The sequence below is a fragment of the Sinocyclocheilus grahami genome, unplaced genomic scaffold (genome assembly GCF_001515645.1).
Source record: "Sinocyclocheilus grahami isolate Dianchi unplaced genomic scaffold, SAMN03320097.WGS_v1.1 scaffold405.1, whole genome shotgun sequence".
Lineage (NCBI taxonomy): Eukaryota > Metazoa > Chordata > Actinopteri > Cypriniformes > Cyprinidae > Sinocyclocheilus > Sinocyclocheilus grahami.
The window spans coordinates 132,461-156,403 of NW_015505584.1; the positions used below are offsets into that span (position 1 = coordinate 132,461).

General features: G+C 35.5%; 1 protein-coding gene across 1 annotated transcript; it reads left to right on the forward strand.

Moving 5' to 3' along the window:
- Nucleotides 1–2,352: 2,352 nt before the first annotated feature.
- ppp1r2 (protein phosphatase 1, regulatory (inhibitor) subunit 2) lies at nt 2,353–19,277 on the forward strand. The gene is made up of 6 exons (XM_016232007.1): nt 2,353–2,740; nt 11,093–11,200; nt 11,778–11,861; nt 13,988–14,088; nt 15,358–15,519; nt 18,482–19,277. The coding sequence occupies exons 1-6, from the start codon at nt 2,616–2,618 to the stop codon at nt 18,499–18,501; spliced, it is 600 nt and encodes a 199-aa protein (XP_016087493.1). The 5' UTR covers nt 2,353–2,615; the 3' UTR covers nt 18,502–19,277.
- Nucleotides 19,278–23,943: the final 4,666 nt, after the last annotated feature.

Sequence of the window (23,943 nt, forward strand, 5' to 3'; positions counted from 1 at the left end):
GCCTCGTAACTTTGCAGATATTGTTTATGCTCAAACAGCAACATTACACACTAACTAACGTTAAAAAAGTTAAATTGCAATCAACCACCGCTTTAACTTATTTATTGTAAAAAAATTATAATATATTTTTAATATTATTTAATAATATTACTTAACTGTCACCGTCCCACCTGTGGGACGCTTGCCGCTCTTTTTGTTGTTGTCCTTTTTCTCTATCATGTCTTTTAGTAATCATCATAAATCATATATCATTTGAAAGCTTAGAAGCCCAAGATTCATCGTGTGAAAACCATTTCGAAATCGGACGTTGCATTACCATGGAAATGGTACTTTAAAATCTTTTGGTGGTCTCCTCCCCCTTCGTGGGCGGTGTTAAGTGTAATTTTACAAAAAGCATCATGCTCTTTTATACAGAAAAATGCATTAAAAAAATTCAATGGAGTTTGGATGGCACCCGGTGGCTGTTTGTGGTATAACGCCCTAAATAAAATCTCACAGGAACCTCAATTTTTTTCATATCAACTTCAAATTTGGAACATAACTTATTTAGACATAAGGCTTTAATTTTATACTATATAATAATATATAATAATTTTAGAGTAAAACCTGTTATGTAAGATTTATTATATATAAAATAAAATTAATATAGTGCATTTTCTTTACAGTAAATCTAAACTACCATAACTTTTTGATACTTTAATTTTCCACTTTTGCGATAATTTGCTGATTTTCATCTTTAAAAAGAGACCAACCTTATGTCTGTATTCCAAAGTGTTCACAAATTACAACAATTTAAGTTTGGATAGTGCACCTGCATGCCTATTTTAAAAAATGGGGGGCGACAGTTAAGGGGTTAATAATATTTATATTAATAATGCATTAATATACTTTTATACCTATAATATAAATATAATTTATTAATATATAAATAAATATACATTTATACAATCAATATTAATTTATTGGCGTAACCTGAGAGAACTTTGCCCCCTGGTGGTGATCTAGACCTTGGGAAACATTTCTGAATCAAACCAAATAATCCTTTATCTTCAGACCGTTTCAGGTAGTCTACATGCCTTACAGCAGTGATCCTCAAATCTGGCCCACGAGATCCACTTTCCTGCAGAGTTTAGCTCTAACCCTAATCAAACACACCTGAGCATGCTAATCAATGTCTTCAGGATCATTAGAAAATCACAGGTAGCTGAGTTTGATCAGGGTTGGAGCTAACTCTGCAGCGCATTGGCCCTCCACGGCAAGATTTGAGGAACCCTGCCTTACAGCATCAGTGGTCCCTGATGAGCAGCCACTGGATGACTGTTCAGTGTTCACTGTGAAAAGCTGTCAGTGCTACTGAAATGGTGCTGTGTCGGGGTCTCTGCCATCCTCTCTGAAAACCCTCAGCCTACGTTTCCACTAACTTGAGAGGCAAACAATGACACAACTACACAGCCAGCCCACAAGCATAATTCAACACGATCTTTATGGTTGAATGGACTAAAGGTCTTCTGGCCTTGAAATAGCTGTTAAAGGTCGCTCTTTAACAACATACTTACATTAGGCGTATTTATGTAACATGCATCCAGACATCAAGGACTGCTGTTTTTTTGTCTGCATGAAAACTGCTGAAATTCATGCTAGGCCAGTAGTTGGCGATGCCACTTTTGAATAGAAACGCTACGTGCCTGCGCTCATACCTATAGACTGAACACGTAATACATATGCACATAACATCAGCACTTTCACAGATTTGTGTTTTTGTAGTTTACAAGGAGACGAGAAAAACAGTTTTCAAAAGATTTGTGTTTTCAGGCCCCCTGAAAATGAAGGGCCAAACATCACGCCCCCCCAAATGCTAGATATTTACAATCAAGCTAAAGAAACACTGACAAAGGTTGCTTTCAGACAAATGAAAGATGTAGCCATTGTTGGTACTACCAGCAAAATATGATCTTTTCTGACTAGCAAAAGACTTATTTAGCAGCTCTTGTCAGAATGAGGAACAACATGGATATATAGATAATTACTTAATTCTATTTACAACGAAAACTCCTAAATTCATGGTACTTACTGTGTAAAGCAGACCAAGTCTCTCTCAACTCAACTTTCAAAACTGTTTTATGGTGTTTTTGTCTATTGAAAGTTGTCAGCATGTTGTTAAATTACAGTACAATCTATTTTCAGCCGTCAAATATTAAATATAGCGCTACCCAAAAGCTTACTAAGTTTACTTAGGAAAAAATGCTGAAGTGTGACTACTGCGCTTGACCTCACAGCCACAACAAACATGGCGACTGTCGCTTGACGCGTTAGCGTTGTGTTACTATAGCAACGCTGCAACTCTCGCGTTAACAGAGAATGCGAGACTGACTGCGGCGCCCTGTTTCCTTTCCCGCGGTACATGGGCAAGTGCGCGAGCTCCGGCGGAATTCCGCTCATCAACGGTCACAAACTTTAGTCACAGACAGCGTTTAACTCTCATTTGTAGGCACGCAATACATCCGCGGTTGATACGTTAAGCCAGGTTGTTGTTTCTGAAGCGCCTCGGCGAGTTTTGGCCGTTTGTTTGAGGTGTAAACAGTGTGAAAGCGGAGTTGTGGGTGGGTTCGACGGTTATGGCAGCACCGCGACCCATTAAAGGGATCCTGAAGAACAAATCCAGCATCAAAGTCCGTCCCGAGGAGCCAGTCCAGGACACCCCAGAACCAGGAGCCCCTATAAACCCTGAAGACGATCAGCAGTGAGTAACTAGTCTGTAAAACAGGTTATTTCAGTGTGACAGTCACCGTGAGAGCTGTCAGTCAAACTGCTGTGATGCTGAACTAGTGCACTCACCCAGCTGTGGTTTCAGGTGAACTGCTTCCGGTTAGAGTACTGGGCTAGTAGCTTAGGCTGCTAGTAGGCTAGCCACTGACCTGTCATCTGAACCAGACCATCCTACTGGAGTGAGCACAAGTCCAACCTCTCCTTTACTAACCAGCTGTTTTCTGATCAGTCTTTGAGCCTGTTGTTTACATGCACAGCTCGAATGGGTATCTGAAATGGTTTCAGATGTAGCAAAAGTGTTGTTTTATATTGAACAAACATAAATTATGTAACAACACTGATATGTTAATGTTAAAGATGCATTAATGTGCTTTAAAACGTTTTATTAGTAGCATTATTATTATACAGTCATTCAAATTAAATACAAATGGGACATTCAGATGGTTGGAAATGACTTAAAATCAGTTCCTTTATATTAGCATATGCATATGCATATGGGCGAATCTCGCTAAACCTTCGAAGAGAGTTTATGAGACTTATTTCACCCCAAAACCAAAGGACCAAAAATAAATATTTGCTGAACCTTATTTAAACAGAATTTTAGAAAATGAAACTTTGCATTGATACATTAATTACATTTAACTATATATATGTATATAATTTATTTAATTTATTCAAATGTACAGTGATGAGAATGTTTCCATTACATTTACACACTTGATATTCATGATTATAATATCACACTACAACAATCTTAATATTCTAATCAGTTCATTAAAACTGAAACTAAAATAGAAAAAAACTGTTTTGTTACTTGAAATAAAGTAAACATTAACTGAAATAAAGTAAGATCAAATACATTTTAATTTCAGCAAAATTTCTCAAATTTAATTTAACTTAAAATAACAACAATTCAAACTGAATAAAAAAAAACTATATATATATATGTAAGGCTGCACAATTAATTGAATTTCTAATCATGATGACAATTACGGATGCCACAATGACGTAATTGTTCAAAGCAGCAATTAATCGATCTTAATATTCTAATCAGTTCATTAAAACTGAAACTAAAATAGAAAAAAACTGTTTTGTTACTTGAAATAAAGTAAACATTAACTGAAATAAAGTAAGATCAAATACATTTTAATTTCAGCAAAATTTCTCAAATTTAATTTAACTTAAAATAACAACAATTCAAACTGAATTAAAAAAACTATATATATATATGTAAGGCTGCACAATTAATTGAATTTCTAATCATGATGACAATTACGGATGCCACAATGACGTAATTGTTCAAAGCAGCAATTAATCGTTCAAAGTCCACTTATGTTATTTTTCAGTTTTCAGCTTGTTTATTTTCATATAAAAATATGACATGCAGTTGCTTCAAACGTCATTGAGTGTAAATTGTGATAATCGTAATTAATAATTGCAATTACAATTTCAAGGGACTAATTGACAATTATGATTTTTGTCATAATCGCCCTTATATATATATACAGTGGGTACGGAAAGTATTCAGACCCCCTTAAATTTTTCACTCTTTGTTGTCAACAATTCTGTGTTTTTCTGTCAATATGGGGTGCTGTGTGTACATTGAGGAAAAAAATTAACTTAAATGATTTTAGCAAATGGCTGCAATATAACAAAGAGTGAAAAATTTAAGGGGGTCTGAATACTTTCCGTACCCACTGTATATATATATAAACACACAAATGAAAAGTTGCTAAAACTTTAAAATGAAATATAAAGAAACGAGAATATAAAAATACAAACATTCAAAATGTTAACAAAAACTACAAAAATATATCAATGATAGCCTACTACAATAACACTGGTTCTAAAAATAGGCTTATTTTTATGCAAAATATTCCTCCTTTCTTTTGGCTATGGGGGGAAATGGCATTCCCCCGATGATATTTAAAAGGTTTCTTTAAAAATTTAATTCAAAGTAAATATCAAAATATTAACCATGTTCATGTTTTGGTTAGAATTGACCAATTTAACATGTCAACATAAAGGTGGAATAACAACACTTGTCCTGTCACTCTGGCTATCGTAAAACTCAGCTGTCACTGCAGACTTGTAAAATTAGAAGAGTGATTTTCTGCCTGAGGGGCGGCGCGTGTATAAACTGATCTCATTCATTTTGACATTCACTCATCCAGAGACACTGTTAGGAGTTGTGGATGTGTGTCTCCACTGAAGCACTTTCTCTCCTGAAGATCAGAGAAGTTGTCTCATGTCAAGGATGCGACTGAAATAATGATGATCCCATTTCCTTGCCTGGTTTTTATCAATATTCAGCACGTATTGATTTGTGCTTTTAGGTTGACCAAATTTTGAACAGGATTTTTCAGAAACATTAATAAAGGAAGTCCTAAACCTCCTGGTAATGGAGAGCTTGTGTTTTCAGTATGGCGCGTGTTGATGTATGTAGGTGTTCTTTTTGGCTTGCCGGCTTCCTCTGCCTCCTCTTCCTCTCTCACCAGAAGACATTGTTCTTGAATCCAGCTCTCCCACTCCTAGGAAAATAGGACACACTGTATGAAGCCATTATTACTGAATCTGTCCTGTGAGACAGCTGAGCCGACTGCACTGACACTAAATTAGACCCTAAAATGAATCCATTGATGCACCTAACCACTAGATAACCAAAGTGTTGTTGAGTGCATTATAGGCTAATATTACAATATTTCTCGTCTCACAACAAACATTGGGTCTTATTCACTAAGCATGCGTGCGCACAAATTTGTGTATGCGCAAGTGAAATTCATTTAAAATGTAGAATGACTATTAGGGCTGGGTAAAAAATATCGATATCTCGATATTAATCGATTCTCTTTTTTACGGAACGATATCGATATCTTGGGATGCACGATATATCGGCCACCATATCATATAATGCATTATTTCCTTCAGAGACACTTCAGATGCGCGCTGTTCGTTTGCAGCCTTTTGTGCAATTGTACGTTGTAATATTGTGTTTATTTGATGTATATCTGATTTATCTCATATAGAATGCGTTTGGTTAAGTTAAAAGAGCGCTTCAGTTTACCGGTGATCGTCTTTAGCTCAGCGCACGCAGCTCAAACAGCAGTGCACAACAATAATAACTATGATTGGGAATGTCGTGTATATAACATTCTAAGGAGAACATTATTATAATAAAACGTTGTGAATTCTTTGGGTTTAGTTGCCGTGTTTCAGCGCGTTGTTATGGGAAGAGCGCATCCACAACAGGATCACACATTCTGACTATAGCACACAATAACTGCATCATTTTGTACATATATAAGTTGTAATATTATGTTTATGTTGTATTAATATTAATCTCAGGATGCATTTCCTTGAGTTAAATAAGCTGCCAGCAAAACGCTTCAGTTTACCATGTTCATTCAGCTCTTCAGCTTCAGCACGTGCAGCTCAACGGCTGCTATTTAAAACAGTGGTATTAATTTGTTACTTTTTCAAAATCATTGATATATTATTAATAACAACAACCACTTGTATTTTTCTCTTATTATTTTCATCAACAATATGGTTTAGTAATTAAAATCATTTAATTATTGTCCGTGCAGAGGCTATTCCGTTTTATTGATCTATGGCGCATTCATTTTGATTCTTTACACGTGTAATGATGTCCAGTGACTTGTTTGCATTATTTATGCATAATTTTATTTATTTGTAAGACTTTTTTATGACTAAATTTGGTAATGGGAGAGTAAAAATATTTTTAAAACGTACACCGTTCAAACTAGGCTGCTTATGTTGAAGTGTTTGGGATGTGACTTTTAATGATGAGACCTTTTTTGTAATCAGGCTCTCAAAAAGTATATAACAATTTGGATATAGATTTATCGGCCAACATATCGGTTATCGGCTTTCAAAAATAAAGAATAATCGGTTATCGGCCAAAATTTTCATATCGGTGCATCCCTATCGATATCAATTCTTAACACGTTAAAAAATGTAAAGCACTGTTTGTTTCATTTGTATCTTTTTTTTTCTATTGTATTTGTCCGTTGCATTTTTTTATTGTAGTACTGACTGTTTAATTATTTTTCAATAATTTTAAGGACTTTGAGTTACCCTAGTATTCTGGTGTGGTATTGAGAATTGTGAAAATTACAAACATATCTAAAATGTAGATGTCATAGCAACCTTATTTATACAGAAAATATATATTTGATATATATTGCTATCTTTCAATAAATCACTCATATAAAGTTTTGGTCATATAGCCCACTCATACTTGTGTTGAATAACCGAGATTATAATATTGTAGGGCTGGGACAATAAATCGATGCATCGCAAATCGAGAAATGATTCTGCATAGATTCTGAGATTTTCCGAAGGCATCGTGACTCTCTCTTGAATCGATTCTGAGCTGAGTTTTTAACAGCAGATGGCACTGCGTGCTTTAGAAATAGCCATATTCTGCTTGTTTCCAGTTCCTTTCACACGCACCACTTGAACCTACAATAATCATTCATAAAGTTCGAAATGATTGAAGCGAATAACAAGGATGTTCACAGTGGGCTGTGTTTATGTTAATCTCACATCATAAAAGATCGATGTGCAAGTACATTTAACTACTTACATTACTCAGCCGAATGCCCAAGCGCTCTTCTTCGTGAGCATTTGAGTGTGTGCTTAAATACTAGCCTAGAGCACCATCTGCTGTTAAAAACTAAGCTCAGAATCGATTCGAGAGAGAATCACGATGCATCGATTTATTGTCCCAGCCCTATAATATTGACCAAAATAATCATGATCAGCCCTAGTTAGAGGATAAAGTTTTTTTTACAATAAGTAAAAGAAAACAAGTACTGTAGATAGAATAGAAATAGAATGGAGAGTGTTAGAGGGTCAAGTGTAGATGGAAGAGATGTGTCTTTAGCCTTTTCTTTTTTCCTTTTGACTCCTCGGTTCAACATTCAGATTGATTCCGATTGATTTATAGTCAAGTCACCTTAGCGCTTTATACAGTAAGAGTTGTTTCAAATCATCTTCACAGTATTAAACAGAAAATTGATAGAATTAATGATGCAAACTTCATCAAATATGAGGCAAATCCAGATTCTGCTGTCAAGCAGCTCCAACAGGACAATATTGCTATTATTCATAGAATATAGCATATTTATTGTCATGTGAGACGTAAATTCGGTAAAATTGTTGCTTTATTTCTTTTGGTCAATTTAGTTTGAAATCTCAAGTGATTTCCTAGAAATATTTGATTGAACCCTATAAAACCACTTGGTATGTATAATAAACTAGAGTATTGGGAAGAAACTGAATGGTGTTTGCTTGTGCAAAATCCCCTCCACAGTGCTGGAGTGTGGGTGGTTGCCAGGGCATTTGTTAAGGTGTTCTAAGTGCTTCTGGTGCGTAATGTGGTTGCTAGGGCATTTTATTTACTGGCAAAGCCCCAAGGCTCTGATATTTTGGTCTCCGATATGGCACGGGTCCCTCCTTCAGTGCAAGTCTGTGAGATTTATTATACAACAGAAAATAGTAAGTAAACAGGAAAGCAGCATGATTGGAGATATCACTCCCGTCTACAGACAGTAGTGTGATGAGTTGCAGATCAAAATGTAATAATTTAGTAAGCATACTCGGATCTAAATATTTACAGGTAATACAAATTGCTGATTTCCGGTGACAGTTATTTAAGATAATCTCTGCTCAGTCACTGTTAACTCAATTAAAGTAATACCAGCTGTTACAGAAATAGCGATAATAATGCATTATAAGAATGATTGAAATTAAAATAACATTTATTATGAAAATGTGTTGTGTACCTCATGTATTTTAACTACTGGATCAGGTTCATCGTCTTAGAACAGTTTGGCTGATTCCATATGTTTTATAGTGGATTTATGTGATTGACAGAAACATTCATTAGGGTCACATTGTAGGAAATTTGTAAAAATTCAGCAATTCCATCTTACGGATGTGGAATAATATTCATTAAGTGACTTTGCGTTTTACTCTCTAGTTTAAAAGTCTCTAAACTCCCTCAGAGCTCTTTAAAGACACTCAACTCAATATGTCCCACCTTTATCCTGTATGAATATGAAGCTATTATTTTCCTAACAATATGTTTTGTTTCTCAGACATCTGCAGTAGCAGGAGAGCCATGCTTTTTTTTGTTACTTTAGGGGATATCCTGTACCAGCTTGAAGATCTTTATTTTTGCCTGAACTGTTGTTTTTCCAGGACTTTTTCCCATGTTGAAAAAACACTGATTGAATTATACATTTTTGCAGCATTCGGGTCTCCTAACCGAAGACAAGTTCCTTGTATTGTATTGTGCTTGCTCTCCAAATAAGTCACTGTAGGCTGCTTGCTCATGTACTGTTTTTCTAACCTATGATCCGTTGAGAAAAACCTTGACCTCTACTGCATGCAACAGTGCACCGTATGCTCCCGTGTGATGCAGAATAAACCGCTGTTCACCATTGGGGAGGCCTCTGCCTCTAACATGAATGAAACTAATCTCTTGATTATGTTGCGAGGGAACATGAACATCCATTCTGAAGAGATTAGCATTACTCGACTAGTCCTCGGTCCTGCTTTACGTTCATCTTTCTGTCCATGATGGACAGTAAATCTTGCACTGATTGCATCCAGCACCGCCCTAAAAGAGACTTAAAAATAATCCTCTTGTCAAAACAACAGTTCTTCGAAATGCTATAGTTAAAAATTGTCATTTAAAATCAGGTTTGAGTGGATTTCCACACTTGCTTTGCAACAGCACCTCATCCAAACGCTGGTTGTGTAACAGTTCTTCTTCCATGTGGATTGGCACATTTGACTGCTACTGCAGAAGCATTAGTGGTCCAGTCTATTGCGTTCATGTCACCTAATGCACTCACAGGATTTTCATCAGATTACAGAACACAGAAAGAAGGGATTCGGACTACTAAAGCCAGTGTTTAGTTACGGTTCTGTAGCATGTCAGAGTTTAACCTGCTTGAGGTGTGGTAATGTGGCTCTGTCATTGCAGTGAGTGTTGACTGAACCATAATCGATTGATTGAGGTCATACTTGGCTTTGCTGTAACACTTTGACTTATTGATGGTCCATATTGTCAAATACCAGGATCTTGCCGCTCCGTCTATGCAGTAGATGCACATCCTTGAATGGACCAGTAAGAAATGGATCATTTCTGGAGGGAATTTGGTACCGAGAGTGTTATTTAAGTATTAAAGTTATTTAAGTATATGAATAAAATTTATTTATTCATATTTTAATGAGCTTTCAGTTTTCATTTTAATTTTAGTGTAAGTTTTAGTATTTTTTTTTATTTAAAGGTCCCCTGAAATGCTTAGAAACACGCAGCGTTACTCTGTGTTGACATCATTTTAACTGAAACAGGAAGACAGGGCGGGACATATCAAGCAGCCCCGCCCCTTTTTAAAATAGCCAATAGCGTTCATTTATATCACAGCTTGGGCTAGAGCCGTTCATCTCCGTAAAGCCGCATTTGACAGGGTATGCCAGCCACAATCTCATCCATATTGCTGTAAAATATAGCATTCTGTGTAGAATTCAAATAGCTCCGATACATTTTGTGGTCTGCGCCAACTCGCACATGTGATCTGCTCTGTGCTATCGTGTCTCTGGACCGGAACAGAGTGTGTGTGTGGTGCGGTGGTTGGCGTGACACAGCGCCAAACCAGACTTCTTTTTTTCCTCAATGGAAGTTTGAATCGTTCCCTGTCCCCTATATAGTGCACTACGTGCCATTCACTGTACAGAAAATACAAATTCTGTGGACAAGTGACCGATTTCAGCCGCGGCTTCAGCGTCTATTTTATAGTGTAGGGGGCGGGCACTTCGGATTCTAGAGAGCATTTGATTGGACAGAAAGTTTGATGAGAAGCTGAAGTACGATGTGACGTCAAAAAAAATCATTGAGCCGTTTTGGCGGAAGTGACGAACTGCAAGCTTTGAATGCTTATATCTTCTAAATGTGATTGAAATTATTTGTGCTTTGCTTTACGAAACTGTTCTTGGGGTAGCACTGTAGCATGATGGCTTATAGCATTCAGTGCATTGGGAAACATTGACATGAAAAAGGGCCTTGTGTGCCAGTCTTATTTATATCACTGAAGGGTCAGTATATTTGGCAATGTATGCCACTTGGTGCTATTTTTTTGTGTCTGCCGTTTCCAAGGTACTCCAAAAAGTTTCAAAGTGGGGCAGAGTCCTTTGTTTCATGTAGCAGACCTCAGTGGGAACATTTGCTTCAGGGCTAAGAGCTTTATCTGTAATTGTATGTTAAGTTCCGTGTTTCTACCCATTCTTTTAGGAAGAAGTCACAAAAATGGGATGAAATGAACATTTTGGCCACATATCACCCAGCGGATAAGGACTATGGGCTGATGAAGATAGACGAACCCAGCACGCCATACCACAGGTAAGCAGCACACGAAGAAAACTGCCATTAATGCTGTTTAGACTACACCTGTATATTCTAATGTGGCTGTGCTACTGCGTAGATTCCGGAGTGAAACTGCCACAACCCTATTAAATCTAATAAGAAAATGAAACCGTGCTCGTTAGAACAAGTTGGATTGAGTGGATTTTCTAGGAAGTGATTAAATGAACAAAACATTAATTTATGAAAGTGAAATCAACTATAAATTTCTTTTTGAACTAAACTGTGCAGGGAAAACGTCCATAAGTGAGTCCAGTTTAAAGTAGCGATGCACTGATATGGACGATAAGCTATAGATTACACTGGATTCAGGTTAGCCTATAGCCTTTATGCTACAGCTTGTAGAATAGTACTTATTTAAAGATCTGATCTCTTGCTGAGGCTGTATGGATTGGGAATAAGTTGTTGTTTAAAGCGTTGCTCTTCTCTCTGGATATGTTACTGCCCTGTCTGCAAAATACAAGAGCAGCACTGAGGGTGCAACTCAATTTGCAGAAAAGGTCATTCTGTCTTTCTCCCTTCGGGCTGTCGGCCAAAAATCTCCTGTCCCTCTTAGGATGGTCGGCGATGACGAGGATGAGGGGGCACTCAGCGATTCAGACGGGAATACAGTCCTACCCGGAGATGACCTCGCTAAGAAGTAAGTGATGCATGATTGCTATCTCTGATGTGAATAGATTTCTTCGAATGTTTTGGTACGTACCCATGTTTTAGACTCCAAAATTTGTGTGACTCACCACCTCCACCCCATCCACATCACAGAATTAACCTATGTACTCTACAATCTCACAGCAATTTACTTTTTAATAATGACCAAACGCTTATTTACTATTTTGTCAGGCTGCAGTGTGTCAGAATAGTTCAAAGCATGCATCTCTTGGATTGGTGCTTGGTCATTTTGAAAGTCAAGCAGAAATACAGCAAAATAGATTTCAAATAGCACTGTTTGGTAACGTGATGGATCGACACGGTCACAAACCTTTGCATTTTTCCTGCCACGTTCTCGTGACATCAGTCAAGTCTGCCTTGACATCAGTGGATGCGTTTAAGTAACCTATGTGAGGAAAGCTCATTAAGATACAGCAGCTGTGAGAACAGAGTATTTCTATTATTTTTGGTTTCCTGCCGCCACGTTAGTTCAATATAGTTAACGATACATGAGCAACCAGAAGACCTAACAGATGTCACGTCGCAGCCTACAGGCCAATCAGCGGTCACAGCAACTCAAGCAGAGCTGCTAACCGCTTTCACAATAGTGTCTGCCCAGCGTCTTCTGTCTGTTTCTGTTTGGAGTTTGACTCAAACGCACTCTTATCCTGTCATTTCAGTGTTTCCCAAAAAAAGCCGCCATGTGCTTCTGATATACAAAGAAGCATGTCAGCAAACTGGCTGATAATGGCACGCATTTTGATCCACAACCAGCAAACCATGGCTGAGAAAAACTTCGATTAATAGGGTGTATTTAGCATATTATGAGCATCTTAGCATTTTGCATGGTTTTACAACCTAGTTAATATTTTCCACGATATATTATAAAGACTTTGCTTTCAAAGAAGTTGTAGTTAATCTTTGAGCAGCATTTATGACAAATCTGCTACCTACAATAACCCCCAGCACCGCATTGGAGCTTGTGTCATGACATGAAGTCACGTGACACACAGAAACCAGTGTGCTTCGATGTCACTGTTTGATATTGAATTTTTATTATTAGGTGAACTATTCCTTTAAAACAACGCAGCTACTAGTTGATTTTGAAAATAAGCCCTGAGAGAAAGGCACTTAAAGTCTTTGAATGAATAGAAGAGGTCCATTTTAATGCAGGATTCGTATCTTTAAATCTAGATCCGTGTCTTTAAAAGCTCTGAGATGGATGTGAGTGAGTGGTTTGTCTGTAACTGAATCTGTAGCTGATGTGAGCATCCAGGACGACTAGTGAAACAGCTGCTCTACCTTTGTCCCGCTCGCCTTCACTTTCTTTCTCTGTCTCTATCTCTTCTCTCTCTCTTTTGTCATCGTCCTCCTCCTACTGTGTCTTTCTTTCACCACTCTATCTTGTGTTTCCCTGAGGCACGTGCATTTTATGCTCCCCTCCCCAGCATTGTGTGTGTGTGTGTGTGTGTGTGTGTGTGTGTGTCTGTCCGGTTACTCCTGAGAGATGCTTTCCTTATAGATCTTCTCACATCATTAACATTGAAAATATTACAAAGACTACCAGGTTTTATGAAAGACATCCTTAATAAGCTGCACTGAGTTGTATTTATTAACATTGGCTGTTAGTAATGTGAAGGCCATCTGAGTGAAATTAAATAAAGAACTCAGTTTTTTCCCTTATAAGGAACTTAAGCTGCCTTCAAGTCCTCCGGGGTAGTTTCTACTTATAAGAAGTCAATATGAATTCAGTATGATGTGCATCAAGTGATTTTGGTCAGAGTTAAATGGATGTTTTATGCAGTTACAATATTTGTTGGTTATTGAAGACAGGAAGGTTTTTAGCATTAGTGCATCAGCGATGCACATTAGGTGTGTAATCGAAGCTTTTATCATTATTGTGCTGCCACGGGGAATGACAGGAGATTAAGTTCTGTTGCACAAGCCTGTGAGACATATCTGTAGCTGTTCTATATTATAATAATTATATCATATAGCAATAGCGTGTATATTTATATCTCAATACTGAAATAAAACACTGATCCAGCTGTGAATCTTTCTGATGATGATACATCAAACTCTGTATGCTGTTTTCCCTTTGACATGTGTCTGTCTCAGGCTGGCGGCGGCAGCGGAAGGTGCAGTATCTCGCTTCATGGAGGAACCAGAAGAGGAGAGCAGTGAGGAAGAGGAGGAGGAGTTGAGTCCGGAGGAGCAAGGTGAGACATGTGTCTGTCTCTCATGGCCTCTCTTTCACCTCAGCTTCCTCTCGCACTGATTACACATTTGCAGAGCTCACCGCACTGTCAGCCAGCGGCTCAAACACACACTGCTCCACAACCGTCTCGGTCTCTTTTTTTCAGTTCACTAGTAAAGTTTCAGGAGCAATTCTTGATGATCATTTTAATACCACAGCAGACACTGATATCCTGTTGAATGCTCTCCTTTATTTAAAACATTACATAAAAAATTTAAGGGGGTCTGAATACTTTCCGTACCCACTGTATATAATCAAATATATAACAAATAAATAAGCACATTTAAATAAAACAATAGCAAGTACAGCATGACACGTATTTCTTAATAAAGTGAACTTTGCTTACAATAAAGTTGTAGGCCAAAAAAAAAAACTAAAATAATTGTATTAATTACAAAAAGTCTTAAACAAAATGCTCTTATGCTCTCTGTTAATTACCAAAAAAGCAGTATTTAGTAATATAAAGGGGACCATTATGTGCACAACCACATGATATGTACATTTTCAGACTCAATTGAAATAAATACATAAACATAAATCAACATTTTGCTCTATACTAGCTAGCTAAATTTGCAACCCTGCATTGTTGTATTTATTTAATTCTTTCAGCTATTTTTAAATATCTTTTTAAAAAGATTTGAATCTCTTTGTTAATTTAAGGGTTGCGAGCAGAGCATATATACTAATGTGAAAGTATTCAGACGTAATATAAAGGGGACCATTATGTGCACAACCACATGATATGTACATTTTCAGACTCAATTGAAATAAATACATAAACATAAATCAACATTTTGCTCTATACTAGCTAGCTAAATTTGCAACCCTGCATTGTTGTATTTATTTAATTCTTTCAGCTATTTTTAAATATCTTTTTAAAAAGATTTTAATCTCTTTGTTAATTTAAGGGTTGCACAATTCTGTGTTTTTCTGTCAATATGGGGTGCTGTGTGTACATTAATGAGGGAAAAAAATTAACTTAAATGATTTTAGCAAATGGCTGCAATATAACAAAGAGTGAAAAATTTAAGGGGGTCTGAATACTTTCCGTACCCACTGTATATACTAATGTGAACTAAAACCACACATGCAGTATTCAGTTTGATGTACTGATGTAGTACTGCTTTCCGTCGGCTTTTTGTTGAACAAGAACGAAGGTTCGACTTGATGTTTATCGACTGAATCAGTGGATTCTCGTGTTTAGAGCTGGTTGTGTTTCGTCTTTCCTCAGCCAGAAAGAAGCAGTTTCAGATGATGAGGAAGATGCATTATAATGAAGGTATGAACATTAAACTAGCCCGACAACTCATCGCCAGTGAGCTGGAAGATGAGGATGAAGAGATGAAGGACGACACAGAGACTGAGGACATCACCGTTGACCCCCCACAAGACGGTAAATGAAGACAAAAATTAGGTCTTGCCAGTCATATGTGAATAACACTATTGATCTGCATTATACGGCACGTGTAGTTTGGATAGTTGCTTAAAATGGTAAGTCTTAACCAAGAGTAATTGTGATGTTAAAAAGAAACTTCCACATGCTCTGGGAGAACTATGATGCATCGATCGAGTGTGTGAAGATTTTTTACTTTGTTGCAACAAGAATCTTCAAGCACGGTCTGTTGACCACTAGAGGTCCCCTGAGATGCTGGAAGGGTTTCCAGATGCTCTCTCAAGATCAATTCAGGACAGAATACTTCAAAATAGAGCAGAAACTCTGTCAAGCCATCACTATTGCTATTGCTTGTTTTTGGGGTTAGTGATTTGAATAAACTTTTAAGCCGACATATTAACCCTGTCTGACCCTGGAGAGCTTGACATATGAACTGTCTATTGAACCTTCAGACAAGATGTTAAATTATTTTATTTTTTATGTATCATATTTGATGAATATTAGGCTAATTTAAATTATGAACAATTTATTGATCACAAAAAATTATCATTTATTTTTCATTGCATTTATGATCTTTGAATCATTTCAATTAATTTAATAATAATAATAATAATAATAATGATAATAATGATGGCTCGATGACTGGATGGATGGAAGGAAGTTTCTAATTCTGTTTTGTGGTGGTCAAACACGAAGTTCCAGTGCCAACAAAGGATTAAATCACATTATAAAAATAAATAAAGATATATTAGTATACACACACACCACTGTTCAAAAGTGGGGGGGGAAAGTGTCATGGTTGTGCTTTTGATCAGTGACATTGAAGACTGGAGTAATGATGCAAAAAATTCAGCTTTGCAGCACAGGAATAAATTACATTTGAATATATATTAACTTAGTAAACAGTTATTTTAATTTGTAAAAATATTTCATATTACATTTTTTATTTTTTATCAGTTGGTGATTCTTAAGACATATGCCTTAGCATATGCCTTCTGGAAGCGTGTCATGTGACCTAGCTAGGACAAGTGTGTTTCTCTGCTTTCTGAGATCAGTACTGCAGCTCATGCATCAGTGTGATGGTTTGAGTGTGTGTTTGGGTCAGACAGACCTCACAGCTCAGTGATTTCAGAGGGTCAATGCGCTTACCCCCTAACCACCACCAGCACCACCACCCCAGTGGAATTTGCACCCCAAGGATACAACAGGCTCATTTTTCAAATCCCATTCTTTCAAAGCTGCCAGCACAACCATCACTCTCTGGTTCTCATGGCCGCAGGGCATTCAGAGATTTTTTTTTTTTTAAGAGAGACACCATCACTGTCCACTGTGTGTTTAACCTTGCGAAACAACAACATACAGACTCACCAAAACACCAACCTGATTATTGATGGTCTTATTTCCTTGTTACTTTGTGTTACAAGAATGTTATTAAGTACACTTTTAAAAACAAAGATACTAACCTTTCAATGAACAGTTCTTAAAATAACTATTTTTTCTTAGTGGTGACAACATTTGAATAATCTATAGAACCTTTGGTTACACTTTATTTTAAAGTGTCCTTGTTACAGTGTAATTATACATTTACGTACTGAGCTATATTAATTAACTACATGTATTTACTATATGGTTAGGGATAGGATTAGGGTTTGTCTTATAGGGTTACTTACATGTAATTATGCATAATTAGTTGTTATTATAATAGTAAGTACATGTAACGTGTAACAAGGACACCGTAAGATAAAGTGTTACTTTTTTTCACTAAAAAGAACCTTTTGTACAATGGAAATATTCCATGAGTGTAAAAGGATCTTCATGGATCCATACATTCCAATTAGGAACCTTTATTTCTAAGTGTGTATTTCTTCATCTGTACATCAAAGTTCATCTGTTCATTGAAGTTATATCATTATTATATCACAGAGATCATTTTTTGTGTCTAGTCAGACAGTATTTTGGCCAAATTATACGACCCAGACTACATTAACTTTGTAATCCTGACATAAGAAACATTTTTTAAATCAAACTGTCTATTGAACCTTCAGACAAGATGTTAAATTATTTTATTTTTTATGTATCATATTTGATGAATATTAGGCTAATTTAAATTATGAACAATTTATTGATCACAAAAAATTATCATTTATTTTTCATTGCATTTATGATCTTTGAATCATTTCAATTAATTTAATAATAATAATAATAATAATAATGATAATGATGGCTCGATGACTGGATGGATGGAAGGAAGTTTCTAATTCTGTTTTGTGGTGGTCAAACACGAAGTTCCAGTGCCAACAAAGGATTAAATCACATTATAAATAAATAAATAAATATATATTAGTATACACACACACACCACTGTTCAAAAGTGGGGGGGGGAAAGTGTCATGGTTGTGCTTTTGATCAGTGACATTGAAGACTGGAGTAATGATGCAAAAAATTCAGCTTTGCAGCACAGGAATAAATTACATTTGAATATATATTAACTTAGTAAACAGTTATTTTAATTTGTAAAAATATTTCATATTACTTTTTTTTTTTCTTTTTTTTTTACAGTTTTTACGGTGTTTTTGATCAAATAAATGGAGCCTTGGTGAGCAGAAAGGACTTAAATATTCTTAAAATATTACCAAACTTTTACCATGATATTAAAATATTAATATAAAAAAATTACCAACCCCAAACTGTTGAAAGGCAGTGTGTGTGTGTGTGTTTAATATATTAAGGTAGCATAATATATATATATATAACTCATATATACATAACTCAAATATACACACACACACACATATATATATATATATATGTGTGTGTGTGTATATATTTGAGCTTAAATCACTTTTTTATATTATACTAGCAATATGTTTTGCCCTGTTTTTTCTTTAGAAATGTAAAAAAAAAAAATAATGTTTTGAAATAATGAAATAAATTAAAGAGTCTCATCATCCATCTATTACAGCTGATTCCTTGGATTCATAAGGATGTCGAGATTTTGTCCATCAACTCCTGCCTTGTCCCATGAACGTCTGGAAGGCGCAATGTCGTCACCGGTTCAGCTCCAGGATTCCCCTCCACCCCGTGTTTCCCACCGACACCACAATGCCACGCATATCGTCCAGCTCCCTTATTTGCCAAACTTTTATTGTCGTCACGCTAAGAAACGAGACTGTTATCAAACAGGTCCAGGCCTGGAGTCCACCCTCTTCCTGTGGCGAGAGCGTGGGAGACCGCTGAGAAGTGTGCTTGTGTCCTACACCCCGTCACGACTCGCTGACCGCTGACTTCCACAATGAACCGTATGCTTTCTCTGATTTCCCAACTCTTTAAGTAATTGAGTTTAATGCGATCTGAGCAGGCAGGTGGTTTAGTATGCACTGGTAATGGGGGACTGATGGGGTCTTGGGCTTTGACACACACCGCTCACATGAGCTCTACTGTATGCATGGCTTCTGAAAACCATGTTTAACTACATTGGCACTAAGAGTATCTGCCCTGTGTATGATTAACAGGCGAGTATTACATAACTAGATATAAACCTACTGATCACTAGACTGAACCCTTTGGTTGTCTCCGTTGCTTTTCCGAAACTGCAAAAGGTTTAATAGATGCTGAACAGTTCTGATGGATTTTGACTTGGCATCCTTATTGAGCTTTGTTTGTTTTGATTGCCTTTTATTTCCCAAATGCCATTATAATGAGGTTATTTCTTTCTGTGATTGCTGAAGAATATAATTGCCCTGCAGTACCAAATAAAATAAAACAATAATCATTTTGAGATATTGATCCAGCAATTTGACCTCTAAAATTGCTATTGTTATTCTGGTTTATCAATTTAGTCATAGAAACTCACACACAATATACTGTAAGGTTGTATTTAAAAAAAGAAAAAAAAGCTAAATGGGTGAATGCTGCAAAAAACAAAACAAAAAACTGACTCATTACCATAATGCAAAATAATATCTTTTTTTCTCAGAGAATTATTATTATTATATATAAACGCTTGACTATTTTTATTAAATAAAAATGTTCAGGCTTGTTACAGTAATGCAAAAAAAAAAAGTCAAAAATATATTCTGGCTCTGTAATGAAAAATAAACAAATAAAAATAGTATGACTCATTACCAAAATGCAAAAATAATAATAATTCTGACTAATTACCAAAATGCAAAAAACTCTTTACTGTAATATGATAATTGAGAATACAATTTGCTATCTCAAATAAAACATCCAGATGCATTACATTAATGGAAATGAAATATTTAAAAACATTATTTGTTATTAACTATATTTACTTAAGTTGTGCTAAATTTGAATGAGATGACCAAATTATATATAACGCTTGACTATTTTTATTAAATAAAAATGTTCAGGCTTGTTACAGTAATGCAAAAAAAAAAAGTCAAAAATATATTCTGGCTCTGTAATGAAAAATAAACAAATAAAAATAGTATGACTCATTACCAAAATGCAAAAATAATAATAATTCTGACTAATTACCAAAATGCAAAAAACTCTTTACTGTAATATGATAATTGAGAATACAATTTGCTATCTCAAATAAAACATCCAGATGCATTACATTAATGAAAATGAAATATTTAAAAACATTATTTGTTATTAACTATATTTACTTAAGTTGTGCTAAATTTGAATGAGATGACCAAATTATATATTTTTTTTTTGTTCTTTTGATTTACTGAAAAAAAACAATAATAATAAAAAGTTCTTGACAGGTTTTACAAAATTCACCCAAATACTGACACAGCATTGTTTTTTGGAAACAGTTCTTCAATGCAACAGCGTTTCTGCCTGAATGCATATTAGACCCTTTTCTGGCTACTGTGTTTATTCTCGACATAAAGACAGTACAATCAGTTTGAGATCTGTTTCTGAGATGTTCCCATCATTCACATGGCCTGCCCTTGACTGAAGGATGTCAGGAAATGTGTTGAGTTCTTGCAGTCTTTCAAAAACAGTGCTAGGCACATTGAATAGAAAAGCACTTATTTCTTAATCGGTACCAATTTTTAATGAAACAAATTGAAAGGTCTGGTATTGTCTTGCAATGTCCCATCAGTCATCGACATGGATTGCACACATTCATACGGTCATGCCAGATATAGTTTAATCCTACGTTTATACATTCTCAAGCACAAGTGCTTTGATTTTCATCATTGCTGAACTTTGTGTTTTTGCTTCATGCGTTTTGAGTAATTTGACAATTTCTGTTCATTTTCTTTTTTTCTTTTCCTAAATATATATGTGCGTGTTCTTCAAATGAAAATGTGCATATTTGTCAGTCATTAAAATGTTGGTATGAACTTGTTCTTTGAATTTGTTTTCAAGTAAAGAAATGCGCGACATACGCTTACAGAAAATACCGTGATAATTACGTGACATTACTACGTTAAAACTGCCGATACTGTCATCGAAGTGAAAAAATAGCAGCTTATACTGTTATTAAAAGGCTCGTTCATATCTCACCATCAACTGATAACTGTTTTCGTGTTCGAGTTTAAAACGTTGACTCGTCCGCCATCTTGGCGCGGTCAGTGTGTCGTCACTCACAATAAAAATCGATTCGTTTCAAGATGCCACAACATTGCACAGCCTCTGGTGGGAAAAAAAAATGCTGAAGTTTAAATTCATGAATAAATTGGATAAATCCAAGATTTCGCCTAGAGCGTCAAAATAGCTAGAAACGACCCTGTCTGGGCCAAAATTGTTAATAAACGTTAACGTTTGACACAAAAATGAAAACCAACAAAAACACTGACCGCGTTTACAAACACAGCACAGTAAATTCTAATGTCTCAGAATTTACCGGTATTCTGAAAATGGTGCTTTTTGTATTTACCGGTAAAATCGTTCCAGTAATTTTACGCCAATTTTCTGGTATTACTGTAAGATTAAAAGCTTTATGAAAACTTTATTGTTATCGTTGGTATGAACAGCCCTTTTCAGCACGTGCTTTTAATAAGCAGAGCGTTATCATCCTGGTTTGTGCGCTAGTTACATAACAGTTAGGGTGAATTAAGGGTGATTGGGACAGTTTTTGAATTTCCGCCTTCTGCAAGGTTTCTAGCCATAAATTAAAAACATCAGCCCAACACATGATACATTTCTGTAATGCTGAAGATGTTAACGAACCCATTTGAGAAAGAAACAATGTTATATTATAATGAAAGAATGTGTGACGTACACTTTTCTGTAAACTGAGCGAAAAACTTTTTTTTTTTGGGTAACGTTTGGCTGATTGGGACAGCACACTTTTTTCATTGATACTATGTAAGAATATTTGCTGAATTGCACAAGTTATTCATGCTTTGATATAATTTTATATGCAATATTTCCTTTTCTGTTCATCAACATTTAAAATAGTCCATGTTTATTTCTGTTCAACTTTATTTCTCAGTTCATAAATCCAACCACAATTCATACAACACAACACATGCAACTAAGGTAAACGACGGCTTGAAGTCCAAAAGTCATTGAAAGCGTTTAAAATCAAATAGACAAGAATATATATATATATATATATATATAAATATGTTGGGTGGCCCCATCACCAATTAACACATTTAACCTGCACAAACCTTTAATAGAAATATGAATATGGTTTATTACTGCAACAAAATCAGTAAAAAAAAAAAAAAACGTTTATCTATAATGCTTCTAATTCAGAATGATTATTTTAGCAAAATGCAGCTAGTTTGTGAATATTTTTGTGGTTGATTAGAGCTTGCATAAATAAAAAGGTTGGAAGCCACTGATTTAGGGCATACAGAGCATATACAATGGTTCTCTGTTACAAGGTCAATCTTCTTAATTAGCAAAGCCTTTAAGCACTGCCCCAATCACCCAAAATGATGCTGTCCCATCCACCCAAACACAGGACGAAATAAAAACAACCCAATTCTGAAACTAGAAACATGATATTAGCACATGTTTCACTGATTTTGTAGAAGCAGTGCATCATCTTTATGTTTGCATCAAAAGTTTGTATATTATAGTAGCTATGACAATTTTAGGACCTTATTATGAAAACTATCTAAAGCTTCTGTCATTGTCCTCAGTTCATGCGCCCCGCCCACCTGCATGATGGCACACCAATGAGGGTGTCCCATTTTAATTATGATCTACTTTTATAGATTTCTTATGTGAAGTAGAACATTTAATTAAATCACTAGGAGTAATTAATAACAAAAGATGTATTTCTTTTTTGAAGCGATATGATGAGATCTTTCACGTACCGTGATTAATACTTGTTTTGGTGTTTAAATCCTCTTCTTTATTTGTTCTGTTCCTGCCTTTCTTTATGTTCATAAAAAAGCTATTTAAATGCAAAAAAAAATGGTTTATGTGGTCTTACAGCTAGGGCCCAGGAAAAAAAAAAAAAGTTTGATTTTCACTCATTAGGTGAAAAAATACAGTCTGTATAGTTATACTGTCCCGTTTGACCTTGACAATCACCCTTTTATGTAAGCGGGTCTAAAAAAAAAAAAAAAAAAAAAAAAAAAAAAAAATATATATATATATATATATATATATATATATATATATATATATAATATGTGTGTATGCATGTTTAAATGTGCTATTTTGTTTTATTCCATGTAAATAATTTCAGCAGTTCCTTTATTTTACTGATGTATTGCCATTTGGCAAATATGAAGATTTTGGGCTTTAAGTTTAATTTCTGTTGTATCTGGTTGTGTTGGGTGCTGGTATTGGATAAGAATGTGGGCTGCTGACTGAGATTGTAGGTTCAAACTACAAAAAGTCTGAGGAAAAAGTGTCCCGACACCAGGATTGGGCCTTTGAGCAAGACATTTAAAGGGACAGTACATACAATGAAAGTGGATGGGGACTGGAGATGTCAATGTCAAACAAACAAACAAAAAAAAGTGCACCATAAACCTGTCATAAGAAATAGTCCATATTAGGGGTGTGCGATATATATCGTCTGCGATAATATCGTAATTGTTGTTTTAACGATGTGCGATTTGACATTATCGAGTATTTTGCAAAAAAAACATTCAAAACATCCCTACAGAGCGCACGCACGCATTATGTGAAGTCTAGACTAGTGCGTGTGCGCATTTAGTGTGTTTTCTTTCACTGCATGATTCAGTCTATTAAAATGCATTTAGAATGATCACAAATTCAAGACATGATGGCAGAAAATTTATATATTTATACCACTTCATATAATTATTCAATTTCACACGAAGAGTGCCGTTTTTCTCCAAAAATTACCATGATTACAAATGTGACATTGAATTCAATAAACAATAAGTTAATTAAGAGACTTACGTTTTGGACGCCATATTGCTTGTTTATACTCTACTTTGCCAACAAAAATCATTCCGAATACAGCCACAGCGCTGTTTTGTGTCTCTGAGCAACATGATCGTGTTT

Bases quoted from the DNA above. Each gene is read 5' to 3' on its own strand.
- ppp1r2 (XM_016232007.1), top strand. From the start codon at position 2,616: ATGGCAGCACCGCGACCCATTAAAGGGATCCTGAAGAACAAATCCAGC. The intron at 2,741-11,092 runs GTGAGTAACTAG...CCATTCTTTTAG, and splicing joins AACCCTGAAGACGATCAGCA to GAAGAAGTCACAAAAATGGG. The intron at 14,089-15,357 runs GTGAGACATGTG...GTCTTTCCTCAG, and splicing joins GTTGAGTCCGGAGGAGCAAG to CCAGAAAGAAGCAGTTTCAG.